Below are 14384 nucleotides of genomic sequence, written 5' to 3' on the forward strand. Positions count from 1 at the left end.
AAGAGTCTTAAACCTTGATAAACTAACATTTTGTATTGTTTGTTGATCAGATTGTTTAAATCAAAATGTATGTTTTTTCTATTGCCGGAAGAGATGGTCTTTTAATGTAGGGAAAAAAAAAAAAGAAATCTCACATTGAAAAGAAGTGTTGCTACTTTTTTGAGATGTGGGAGCATTGAGGGCTTTATTGTTGGAGGTTAGAGGTCAGTGTGAGTTGTTCGCGATCGATCATGGGATCGTGTGTTCATTCACAAAAAGAAATGCTACTTTTCAATCATAAAAATTCCTTGATTGTTTTTCTCTCTAGTGTCATCTCTGTCGTCAACATGTGTACTTGGGTTGTGATGATGTTTAACAACAAAAGTTTTTTTCTCTATTTATTGCCTAGAAAGTCAATGATGCTAGTTTGATTTGTTTAGGATTGAATATGTTCATGTCATCTTCTTAAGGGTTTATCATCTTTAAGGGTTTCAATTTTAATTTTTTGAATTTTTTCATTATACTTTTTCTATTTCAGGGTTAAGTGACATCAGCTTACCTAAATTTCTCCTATATATGTAATGAGAAGTGTACAAAGGGTGACACTATTTAAATTGGACACGAGAAAAACTAAAAAAAACTAAGTAAAACAGGAAAAAAATATTGGGAAAACACATCACAACATGAAATATGTAATCACAGGAACAAAAATAAAGATCTAAATCATTTTTTTTGGAATTTAATATTTTTTTAAAGCAATAATATAATAGAGTTATAACAAAAATACAAATAAACAATAAAGCATGACGCAGTTCAAACCTAAAATCTAAGTGACTCAACTAAAATTATCTTAAAATAAAAAAAATATTGACCCATATCCCCAACAGTGCCAAATACATGATGCTCAAAATTTACTATGAGGCAGGTTAGTCAATCACATTAGTATACATTTCAATCAAGTAATATTTGGATAAAGAGTCTATGCATTGATCTCATAAGGATAGTAGTAAAAAATATTCATAACAAAGAATGTTCTAGTGAACTATACTTTTGAATCTAGTTTAAAGTGATCTAAGTCCAAGAATGAAAATTTTCACAATCCTAAAATAGAAGTCAATAGAAATGGAAGTACCAAAAAAGGTAGGAAGCAAATTTGAGCACTTCAAAGGTGGTAAGTCTCAAGCTTTTGTGACATTAGTATAGTGTTTCCTCTATATTTTCCCTCTAAATTTCCCTACTCTTTAGCCTATGTCTAGGTCATAAGAATAGTTTGAAATCATATTACAGTTAAAAAGAACATATCTATTTAAATTTTACTAGAATTTCTCAGATCCTCTATCAAGGTTGTAATTTCTTAATGGCAATATATATTCCAATAGACTATCGTGTGTTAACCTAATCGTTCCACTAGACAATAATTAGAAATCCTAGATCACAAGAAAATTTAATATCTTTATTGATCTGATTATAAGTAAATAATGATCATAAGGTTAACACATTAATCATGTAAATATCAAAGCTAAAAGCATTTATGGGTAAACACATGGTAAAAATAAGCCACCCAAAAAATTCTATCCTTTAATCAAAGGAGCATGAAAATAAATTATCTACAAGACATGAGATAGAAAAGTATGGAAGATTTTATTGCAAACATTAAAAATATAAATGCAAGAAAGTACACAAACTTAGAACTAAGTCCTCATCGTATAATGAAAAACCCTCCACAATCCTTCTCACACGACAACACTCGATCTCTCTCACATACACAACTTCTCAATTATAAAAGTAAAAGTAACTCTATGAGTTTCTCCTCAATAAAAGAGGAAGAGAAATCATAAGGCTTAACTAAGAAAATTTATCACTATCTGAAAGAAGACTCCCAAGTGCTATAAGCCTCTCTATGGCATGTCAAAGCACCAGCTTATATTTCTCTTACCAAAATTTCCATACCAAAAGATTCCAAAATAAGACTTTGGTTGTTATTAGCATATCAATGCTAATGCTTGGTGTAATTATGTCAAATGTTTGTGTATCTATGCTTGATCCTAGCGTAATTACACCATACACAGAGAGCTGAATATAATTACACCAAAAAGTGGTGTAACTATATCAGTCCAGCTTTTTTTTTCCCTTCTTTGTATTTTGGCTTCGCAACACATATTCAACCCTTTAAACTATAAAATATCATAAATAAGTCTTCCAAAATCATATAATCATGATAAATAAGGAAACAAATGGGGTATTTACAGTAGAGAAATCATGTAAATTTATAATGTGTCAAATTCCCACCACAATAATTGAGGTAACATTTGAGTTTGTATCATGTGAGATATTACTAGTGGATGTGGGTGAGTTTATATTTCTAGGTTATGTCCCCAATGATTATTTTGTAATTTATATTAATTCCCATGCAATAAAAAAGTAAGTTTTTTTATTACTCTTCTTGATTTCATATTGTTAATGAGTATGGTATTTTAGATTGTGAGGAGGATACTCAATCTATGCTTAGATTAGGTAATATTTTCCAAGTACATGATGATGAGGAATACTCTTGTAAAAGTGAGAACACCTCATCCTATCCAAAACCTCAATCTGATGAATTATTTGTATAGTTTTGTGATGGGGAAGTTCCATCTGTTTTCCATGTTAAGGACATTCAACAACTATGGCTAAGGAGTAGTTGATTACTTTTGTCTAGAGCTGAAAGGCTCGTTGCCCAAAATAAGGGGAAAAACATCATTACTCGAGATACTAAAAATACCCCCCATTCCTCTAACTCAAGTTAAGAGCTTGGATAACTATTTTGGCAAATGGATTATCTTGTTCTAGCTCCCCTTTAGAATCAATCAGTGTTGTTGAGTGTTTATTACGTGCTCATGTTGTCACCTGAGTTGTGAGAAACCTTGGTTTTTAAATCATGAATTTTTTCGTGTTTACTTCATCGAGAAGAAGTTGAGAGAGTTAAGCCCTCCTCATGAGGTGCTTGATATTGATAGTGACATGTTATTGGGTGTGGTAGACCAAAACTGTATGTTGTATGTAACAACATTAGCATACAAAAATCATTTGAACCATATAAAGATTGATCATGGTGTGTATGTGATTATTATCAACATCCATACTCTTGAGTTATTATCCCTCAGCTTAAGACATTTTTTGTTATGACTATCACATGTTGTATAGCTTCAATGAGAAAGGTCATACCCACTTGACACCACTATTATTCCTCTTTATTTTACGTAAATGAAGACTAATATTAAGTTTCATGTTATAAATAATAGCACATCTTTTAGAGTGTTGCTAGACCATTCATGGATTCATTCTTATGTGATGGTACCTTCAACCCTTCATTAGTGTATGAAGTACATATTAGGAGGTTAAGAGTTTTGTATCCCCAGTGATTGCCAACTACTTCCAATTTATGAGGTCAAAATATATGTGAAGGTTTCATATCATGCTTGTCTTCTATCCATTTTTGGTGTTGCAATGCCCATGAAACATTTTTTTCCCCACTGGCCCATCTCTGTCTATTTAGAGATGAGATAGAGCATTGAGATAGAAGCCCCGATCATTGCCTCGTTGCAGTTCAAGGTGAGTTACCCTTACCCATCTTTTTGTTGGCCTGGATTTAAGTGGAGATTGATTTTGATGATGATTCCTTGCCAATTGCAAATATTAGTGTTGCTCGGCTAAAGGAAGGTTTGATCTTAGAAGATTTAGAAGAAGAGACCTTGAGGGTGCAGACACCCTGTCAAGATTATTTTTTTCTCAATTATCTACTCTAGCATTTTAAATGAGGTGTTGGTGATCGAGTCCCTACCCTACCAACATTTGAAAGACTTGGCTTCAATAAGTATATCCATTATTGATGATTTGCATCATTTTATGTACCTCTTAGAGAGTGTTATAGAAAGTGTGTTATTATAATTCGTAGTGTAGTTTCTCCATCAGGACACTACAATGTATTAATTTATGATAATTTTAATGAAGAAATATATGTGTTCCCTTCTCTTACTACTTGTCTTCGGTGATTAATAACTTGTTGAGTAATAGTTGTCAACCTATGATGTGGTTCAGTCACCAATCTCATATGTGTATGCAGATGTGGTATAACAAATTCACCCAGGATATGCATGGTTTGAGTTAGGTTGGATCATCAAGTTCAACAAAGACCAAACTTCACCATGAATCTTGTAGTATGGTACCTATAATTCCTCGTATTGACCATGCTGATCCTTTATCTAATATCCAGAATGCTCCTCTCAAACTCTAGGATGACGTGTCTTTAACGGTTGATGATTTGATAAAGATAAATTTCATTAAAGATTAAAACCCTATCTCACCTACATTAGTAGCTTCTTATTGGAGTCAATGGATTCTCAAATTGTGGATGGTCTCCTTTAGTTTAGTGATTGTCTCATGTGGATCTATGTTGAGATGCCTAGTATAGATCCTGATGTAGTTATTCATAGATTATCTACTAGCCCAATTTCCACCTCAGTAAGGCAATCACCTTGTAGGATGCAGCTAGATGTCAAGCAAATTGTCATTGATAAGACCAAGTGGCTCATTGAGTTAGGGTTTATAGAGAGGAATCCTACTATATGTGGTTTCTAATCACTTGCGTTTAGTTTCTACCAAACCGTACGGGTCCCCTAGTCTTTATAGACCAGGTGGACTGAAAGGGTTTTTGTCTATGTGTCAAAGTACCGTATGGGTGGCGTCACTCCTCCTGACAAAGATCCGCTAGCCAAGTTTGGTTATTCAAAATACATAAATTCTCCAGCTTTATTAATCAGGGATCTTGGGATTACTATCCTAAGTTGTTGGTACAACATTCCATATGAGTGGTGATTCTCCGACTTTAAGTGATTGGAAAAACTTACACCACTCATATCATGGTTAACACGATTATATGTAAGTTTGTTTTATTCCACTTTGTCCTTTTTTGACCACCGACATGAGTTATATAGAATAGTATTTAAGCCCTTCCACTAGCTAGGTATAGGTTAGATCAAGCTTATAGGATGTCGACACTGCTTACTTACTATTCAGCGAGTAAAAGGGGTTAACGCCTAAGCACCATTCATCGGTGTCCAGGCACCGCCTCCTTTTCTTCCACACTCTAGGGTTCATTCAATTTCCTCATCTCCATGACGCTATAGCAGCCTCCTTATAATGATTGGAGGAGCTTTTGCATTCATGCATATTTTTGTTTTTGCTGCTTTTTTGATCCACCCATTTGTTCAAATGGAGGATCCCTCTTGCATGTCTCTCTCGCGTGTTTTACTTACATTTGCATGCAATTTTTGCATTTAGTCATTTCCATGATATCTGAACTTTGAGTCCGAGCTTTTTGGCTTAAATCCCAAAATTTTTTGATTGAGCATATTGCATACATATCTTGATTTCCGCCTTAGTGGAGTTTTGATCTAGTGTCAGTGCTTTTGGAGTTTTTTTCCCAAGATACATCCCACTTGTGTGATCATTTGTTTTTTGTATGCATGTCAATACACCTAACTGTTTTATTCTTTTAGACAAGACCTTTTGTCCTGTTGCATTATATATAGGTCTAGGTTTTGTGATTCAGCACCCTAGTGACAGTACTTGAGTGACCTTTAGTTTGACTTGTGATAATAATAGGGAAATGAGCATTGCTCATTTTCATGTTCGAACGAGTAACTTGAACTATTATATTTTTACTAGATCACATAAGACCATTCCTAAAATAATTTTAAGTTAACATTAGCCACTTAGGGTGACATATGCTAACTTATTTAAGTGTTAAAGCAGGGACACCCTGCCTAGATCCTATGGGTATGACCATTTATCCCTGCATTGCATGTCTTACATGTAGATGATACTTAAACAATACCTTATAGTTCACATTTATAACTAGGACTAAGATTAAGTTAAGGATTTTTGTGAACTGTAATGGTTCGTTCAGTTTGTGCTAGCTATTGTATATTTTGTACTTTTTTGAATTCTTTATCGAGTATGAGAGTTTTGCACTAGTATATGAGGGTGTTTTTCCTTGTAGAGCATCATATCTAACATGGAGGAGCTAATAATGACTTAAACTAACACATTTTTGAATGTGTTGGCTAACCCTCCTCCCACTGGATACAACTTTTTATATGTTGAATAAAATAGCCTATACTAACCCTTTCGTGCATGTCAAGTCCTTCTTTTTTGACTTTCTCTATTTATTTTAAGAGATTAGAAGAATATGTGCAAGAAATAAGATACAAGTATGAGTTTCTGAGACATTTGACGAGTGAAATTATGTGGAGAGGACTAGTAGTTTATGCTAGTGCCTCACACCTTAATTATATACTGTACATTTGTTCAATAGATTTAGGATTGACTGTACATGTGAAACTCGACCATCATTTTGATTTTATGGGATATGTTGTCGACCTAGTGGAACCCGGTCTATTTTATTATTTAAAAGTTTACTTTGTTGCATTTACATGTGTTTACTTTTTCTTCTGAGCCTATGATTTTTATGGATGCACTTTCACATTTTGACTCATTAGGATTAAATCTTGTCTATAGGGTTTAACTTTAAAAGTTCTATTATAATAAAATTTACGATTAAATTTTTGCATGATTTTAGAATTAACAATTTTATTTTTTGTACTTTAGTTTCTTGTATGGCCTTCAGACCGAATTTAAAACGATCATAAGTGAATGAATATATCCCCTTGTATATTACTAAAGACTCCATTCTTATGATGTGTTAGATAATTACATACATATTGCATTATACTCACTTTATCAATCTGACTAGCCCAACATAAATTATATACGCTTAGGTGGCTATCTATTATGACATAGGGTGTTAGAGGATTTTCTGATCCAGACATATTTGTAAGCATTTTGTGGGGTGGCTTAGCTTTGTAACTGGATTGTTCATCTCTCCTTATTTCCATGTAAGTTTTATTTCCATACCCATGGAAAATTTAATCCCTACTCTACGTTTTTAGTTCAATTAGTCATAGAAGCTTAGATGTTTTGTTCTCATAACTTTAGGTTTATTGGATTGCTTCGGATGATGCAACATGTGAGTTGCTGATGAAGTGATCCTTAGTCAGATTGGGTCGACTACCTCCACGACTTAGTAGATCTCGGGTCCTAATAAATTGGGATGACTGTTCCATGGAGCTCTAAATAAGCTATCTCTACCCGTTTAATTTTTTGCTAACCTAAATATTTATATACTCCATTTTGGACGCATTCATTTCCTTTGTCGAGTCTTAAAGGGCTCATTTCATGGACCTCTCCTCCATGTGGCGACTGCCTGTCAGGTTATGTTGATTCATCCTTTACTTGGAAACCTAGTTTCACCCTTACGGTTGGAGGTTCACCCTATAAAGACCACCAAAAATATTCTTGACTACTTATATTTAGGGTCTTATTAAGCTAATACAACACCTTGTATCTTGAGTTTTTTTTAGTATTCCCCATGATGTAATTGACCACAATGATACGTTGTCTTGGGAGGTCTCTTTGAAACAAAAAAAAAAAAAAATGATTTTGTACTTTGTTTTGGCTGTTTTGGCTATGAAGATATTTTTATAGAATATTTCTCGTAAATTCTCATGGGCAAGTATGATCTACTTTCTTTTAGACTACACTTCTTCAATTTATGTTGTAAGAAATTTTTTATATAGATATCGTCGTAGCTGCTCTTATTTATTCTTAATTTTTGTCAAACTTAAGCCTTTTCTTTTTTCTTTTACTTTTCTAAGAGAGAGTGGCCTAGAAAGATTAATCTGAAAATGGCAACACTAAGAAGGCCGTTTTGGCTAGCGTAGAAAAGGGTGAGAACAAACATAATATTTTTGTTCTGTTAAACCAGGTCATCAAAGAATTTATTGCCCAACTTTTAAGTATGTGTGACATAACCTTCTAATTGTGATTTTACAAAAAAATAGACATGCATACCTTCCGGGTATTCTCTCATTGCATAGTATGGCTGAGAAATTTCTCTAATTTAGTTACCCAAAAATATCAACTACAATGTCATTATTTTATTTAATGTATATAAGTTCCATGGATGTTTCACACCTATGCTTGATCATGGAGCAATATTGGCTCAATAATCATTAATACCATGCCAATTAAATTGAATATCATTTTTCAAAGAATAAAAATCTATCCAAAATAAATAAATGATAATAACTTGGGCATAATGTCGTTCCATTGAAAGAGCTACATACGACCATACTCTAACTTCTTGTGTGAATTACTGAAAATAGAACTAAGAAAGAAGAATTTAACAGTTAAAACACTTTAGAATAACAATATTCTAACACTATCACTAATCTCATTAACAACATTATATCATCATATTAGTATTTTTCAACCATTTAGGAATATTTCCTTCTCAAGTTGTTCATGTTAAGTGATGCACAAGATGCTTGATCCAGCCTTGGAAAGCAATTATTTAAAGCTTATAGCAATGCTAAATTTGTTCTAACTTTTTCATTAATGTAAATGTCATATCATTTTGTCCCCCCACTCCAATGTACATAACTAAATAACTGAATCATTTTTTCATTATTTTATTCTTCAATAATTACCCTAGCGCACTCTATATAAAAATAATCATCACCATCCATCCTGCCCAGTTGTATCTCATTTTCTTATTATCACTTTTATCACACTAAACTTGGATGTTTGTGACTTCGTGCCATGCCCCCTTTGACCATAAGAAATATATAATTTAACAATAGTTCTATATATAAACAATGCAAGTCTCTATATTATTCTCTAATGGCATAGTAATTTCAAGAAATTTATTCATTTTACCCACCTAATTTCTCACATAAATCGTTTTCTTACTTGTACCCTAATATTTTAATGTAATAGCATGAAAAGGCTTTATAATATTATATTTAGGTTTCAATTAATTCATCCACAATTGTTGTTCAATAATTATTAAATTTCCGATATTGCAATGATTTTTAGAAGAGGTCACACCTACTGGAACTACCTATACCATAACATCTTATCTTTATTATCAATTATAAGAATCTAAACAATCATACACAAATATACAGAGTCAATGCTAACCATTGATATAAATAAAAAATATTCACTAACATAATAAATAAATTTGGCATTTCTTTAATTTCTTAATGACCACAAAATATAAACTTGTAATACTTGATTACATTCATTTTTCAAAATTATTGTAGGCTCAAACCAGCATAAAAAGAATGGAGATGTCACACACCACCATTGATTGCCACATAAAGAAAGGCCTACATCCTTAGATCATTTCAACATATTTTTAGACCAATATAAGTTTTTCAAACCTTGTTCCCTAGATCTTTCTCATAACTTATCATATGATAAATAAGATTCATTGCAATAATGATCAAAAACAGTGTATTCATATACTCTTAAAGTCGTCGCCAAATAAATTTTCTTTATTATTTAAAAGCCAATTACCATGTAGGATTTCATTAGATAAAAAGCCATTTAAATATAATATTTCAACATCTCCAAACTCTTTTGAATAGATAAGTTACTTAGACTTAGAAATTTTTAACTTCATCAATCTTCTTCAAAGCTAATCATATACCATAAGATATCACATAAAACTTTTTTCTAAAAAATCCTAGATATTAAGAGCACAAGATAAAATTTTCAAAGACATGGTAAACAAGATCCTAACAGATAAAGGTAATGAACAAAGTTCTAAAATATAATTTGTCTTACCTTAGCTATTTTTTTCACCTTTCTCAATGCCTATCATGATCTTTTCATCATCAAAACTATATAGTGTTCAAGCTTTGCAGCCACTTAGCAAATTTCTTTTTGCTCACTCATAAATACTTATGTCCCAATTGTATTAACTCTTTTTAATATATATATATATTAACTATTCTATCATGTAAAGATATCCTAAGATGTTTGTTTAACTGTATGTACCAAGGCATTATGTATGCATACTCAAATAAACTTTTCATGCATGAGTCACTTCTATAACATTCAAGACAGGTGGAGTGGTGGACATACAAAAATGCAGTAAAGCCCAGACTTACACTACCAAGTAATCATGCATGGGATTAAAGCTGATGGTAGAGAAGAAATCATAACTTTTCTCCGCTCAACAAGCAAGCTAGATGCAAATCAAAAACACTATGAGATATAATCTATTGCAACTGGGACAAATAAAATGGGTAATGCCAAATATACAAAAGACCTCAAAAATGAAAAGTAAAAGCTGCACTCATAAGAATGAAAAATGGATGCACTTCACTGATGAAAGAATAGGAGAGATTTTTATGTAGATATTTATTTAACTAGGATCACACATCACTCATCATCATTATTAGTCTTATCTAACAGAGATTGGCTACATGATACTAATCCATTCATCTATCTTGAATATGTTACAAAAAGTTAAATGCATTTTGCATGATTGCATTAAGTATAATTTAAGTAATGTTAGGTCTACCAAAGATACATAAACATGAAAATCACATTCAAATCCAATGAAATTTCATACTGTGCACTCAATTTATAATGAAATTCAAAGTGCTTAAGCCCCTTTTCTTCTAAAATTTATCACAGTTTTCAAAATTTTAACATTTTAATTTCTTTTGCACTCAATTGACTATTAATGATATTTTTATTTTCAAGCATCTGAATCATCATAGTTTATCAATCATATAGTTATTCTCTAAATTTAACTGTACATCAATATGACACTCTTTTAAAAGTTAGCATACCTGGTACACTTTTTTCCATTTTAGCTATTTATCTTTAACTCTAGAAGTTATATTAATCTATATTCTCATCGTTTATATATAAGATACAAAAATGCAAACCTATAAAATTTGATCATCATTTAACCTTCCATTAAGATTAACCTACAATTCTTAGCATTAATTAAAATTGCATATTAAACTTATCTTTAATAATTTCAACATATCTTTGGAATAAACTTTTACCTTAATTTAACCAAAGAAAAAGAAAATTCTAAGGGTCTTCTATTTTGTCATTTCAAACTAGATAAAATTATATCAAGTTCCCGACACAAATCTATTTACTTGATCATTGATTTCCAAAGAAAATAATTCATCTTTATTAAAACATTTAATGGCAAACTATAAAAAATCAAACTAAAGTATAAAAGAAGAATGAGAAATCAAAACTAATTAAAATATATACATACATAAATCCAATTGGCAGCCTTGCTGATTGGATCTCCTGTCGTTGGCTTTCTTCATCATAACACCACTCCATCTATTCCGATCAATAAAGCCCACCAATATTACAAAATCTGCTAGAATCAAGCTCCTCAAGGGTGCTCTCCGTGTCAGCTGTTAAACAAATAAGCTTCTCTTCATCAGGTAAATCAGAGATGAGCAGGATGTTCGCATTTCCCATTCACAGCATGGCAATACATAATCTGCAATTTTAATCAGTAATGATGAAAGATACATCATATCAATCAAGTTTAAGGAGATATAACTATGGCTGCGCAAACTCTCAGTTCGGTTAGATCGGTTGACAATTTTATCAAACCAATTAAATCAGACCAAAACAAATAAGATATCATCCATTATTTTTTTCAAAATAAACAAATAGATTTATAAGCCAGCTTGCATTGTTGAATTAAACTCATAATTAGTTACTAAGATCATACTCAAGTAGATGCTGATTCAAGCTCAAATTATAGATGGATTTATAAACAATTAACAAGTTCACTTCTATGTCCTAAAGCATTACATTTCACCTTTGAAAAATAACTAGATTTCACACCAAGAAAAGGAAAACATAAACAAAACTAAAAATTACATTACAATTTGATCAACATCATGCTGTTCATGCGTAATATAATAGTATTTTGTCCATATGCACTGCAATTTCTTGTATGGACTCCAGCCTCATTGTTCTCTCTGCAAGTTTTAGATTTCGGTGACCTCTATAAAAGAGAGGACAAAGCTAAACATTCTTTTGGCTTTGAATCCGACTTCTTTCAGAAATTTATGCCAACAACAGCATCTCGTTTTATATCTTGAAGAATTTGTAACCATCTTCTTGACTTGTCATTCCTTCTTCCCAATCTCCCATGCGGCGGCCTCCAAAAACCACCTGTTGAATACCTAAGTATCTAGCAAAAGAATGAAAGCTATAATCATACAAGGAATGAGGGGAAGAATGCATAAGAATGTGAAACTATTATTTTTTATTTTCTTAATGGGAAGAACAAATCTTCTATCACAGTTACCTCAGGTATATCCATTTTCCTCTAAGATTAATCTGACACTAATGTTATCTATTCATTTAATGAGTATGTTCTACTATTTATACGTTTAAGATGTGATACTATAGCAATGGTAACATAGTTGTAGTATTGTAGCAGGTGGTATTGGATTGATTCCCTAGAAATTTTCAATAAAATAAAAATCCAAGGGAAAGTGATTGGAATTAAGGCTATTTTCAAGAATCCTATCTTTAATTAGTTCTATTTCAACCATCTCTCAAACATAATCATTCTTTGATTCATCGTTCCTAAATCTCACGCATTCTTCTTAAAATGCCCTCTATTTTTAAAGGGATAATCCATGACTATCATAAATGCAAAATTGCTGCAATTTACATCATAAACTTGAATAAGGTCCTTTCGCCTCAAGAACTAACCAACCAGCGGTTGCAAGATAAAAATAGCCGACTTGAATTTAATTGCATCGGAAATGTTCAGAATCAAGTTATAGTCTTTCCTTAGGCCAAGATTGATTGATTACCTACCATAGAATAGAATTCCAATATTATCTCTTTGGGACATTTATATACAAACCACCTAATTTCTATATATTTACACATCTAACACCTAAACTTTATTTTTTTATATTTATACAACCCAAATGTTTCATATCACAACAAAAATACGACCATTTTAACTTTTAAAAAATTAAATACACCTTGTCAAACATAGGTAACATGGTATACATGAAATTTTGGGAGTTGAATATGTAAACACATGTGAATTGAGCGGTATGTATGTAAATCTTCCTCTCTTTTTGAAACTACAAAACATTTTAAGTATGTTGCACATCATATTTCTAAAACCTAAAATAGGTTGCTGCAGACCGTTACAATATTTATATTCAGAGCTTTAGCCTTCACATGGGTGTTGTATAATTTAACATTTTCATCCCTTTGTACCTTTTATAACAGCATCAATGTGGGCTATGAGAGGCTCGATCCATTTCTTATCATTGTAGGTTTAATAGTTCAAAATAAAAACAAGTTCCCTTATTTCTACTTCTTGCATACATAGAATAAATCTAGCATTAATCATGTAAATTATAACCTTTACGTCATTCTAATAAATATCAGAATCCATAAAACCAACACTAAGTATCAATGAACTTGTTCATGAAATTATTTTACAGGAAGGAATTCAAAAATAATTAATGAGCCTTACTCTGAGCTCAATAGAGTCAGACAATTGAGTAGTACATCCACAGCAAAATAATCAGAAGTTCCGAGGTCCACCCTGTAATAAAACGTAATTGGGTAAATAGTCATGCAAAACAAGACCAATTTTAATGCAAATCTTGCTAAATATAGGTTAGACACCCCCAAAAAAAGAAACAAAAACTATATATATTTTTTTCAAAGCTTACCAAACTCGGCCCCAGTTGTCTTGGAACTCTAGATCGCTTATGTCATGGAATGAAGAAGGCATGATCTTAGCAGCAACATCTGCATCATATAAGGGATCATGGTTCATCGATGAGTTTGCCAACTGCATCACCCAACGAATAGAAATGAACAAGAAGTTCCACAAAAATACTCAATTTTCAGTTTAATCATAGCTTTTATTGCGATCAACTTTATCAATCGTCAGTCTCAACTCATTCCTATTGAGATTTGCTTGAAGTGGCAGATCCACTTCACCTAAATTTATTATACATAAGTTAAATCCATGCTACTTTATGTACTTTTATCCATTCTAATCCTTTCTGATTAATTTTATCCACTCGGCCACTTTTTGGTACATTTTTTACACCTATTGTACATACCCAGACCAATTAAGTCTATCTTCCAGTTTCTTATCTTCAACAGTTATAGATCTAGGACCACTCCCATGAATTGCTTTTTCATAGATCTTTCAAATTTTTCACCACATAATTTTAGCAAAATATTTTCTGCTATACTTAACCAAGTTATCAAAGAATTTATTGCCCAATTTTTTAATGTGTGACATAACCATCTAATTACAATTTTACAAAAAACTGAGATGCATACCTCACTGCTATTTAGTCACACAAAGATATCAACTATAATCTCATTATAGTGTTTAATCGATCCCGGAACATTTCTCACATATGCCTGATCATCAAGCAATGTTGGCTCATAATCATTAATATCAC

The 14384-nt window shown here is 31.9% G+C and overlaps 1 protein-coding gene across 5 annotated transcripts in view; it reads right to left on the reverse strand.

The window, feature by feature from the left end:
* Window positions 1–11217: 11217 nt before the first annotated feature.
* Window positions 11218–14384, reverse strand: part of LOC110021972 — a 55520-nt gene continuing 52353 nt past the window's right edge. The window contains exons 6-8 of one of the 5 annotated variants that reach the window (XM_020720717.1): window positions 13635–13756; window positions 13433–13504; window positions 11218–11321 (exon numbers count right to left, since the gene is read on the reverse strand). In XM_020720717.1, the coding sequence (XP_020576376.1) occupies window positions 11318–11321; window positions 13433–13504; window positions 13635–13756 (198 nt within the window). In that variant the 3' untranslated portion in view covers window positions 11218–11317. Of the gene's footprint in view, window positions 11322–11359; window positions 11411–11667; window positions 12116–13432; window positions 13505–13634; window positions 13757–14384 lie in introns of those variants that run through there. The other 4 variants (XM_020720715.1, XM_020720718.1, XM_020720714.1 and 1 more) reach the window with 4 other exon arrangements.

This window comes from Phalaenopsis equestris, unplaced genomic scaffold (genome assembly GCF_001263595.1).
Source record: "Phalaenopsis equestris unplaced genomic scaffold, ASM126359v1 Scaffold000154, whole genome shotgun sequence".
In the NCBI taxonomy this organism is placed as follows: Eukaryota; Viridiplantae; Streptophyta; class Magnoliopsida; order Asparagales; family Orchidaceae; genus Phalaenopsis; species Phalaenopsis equestris.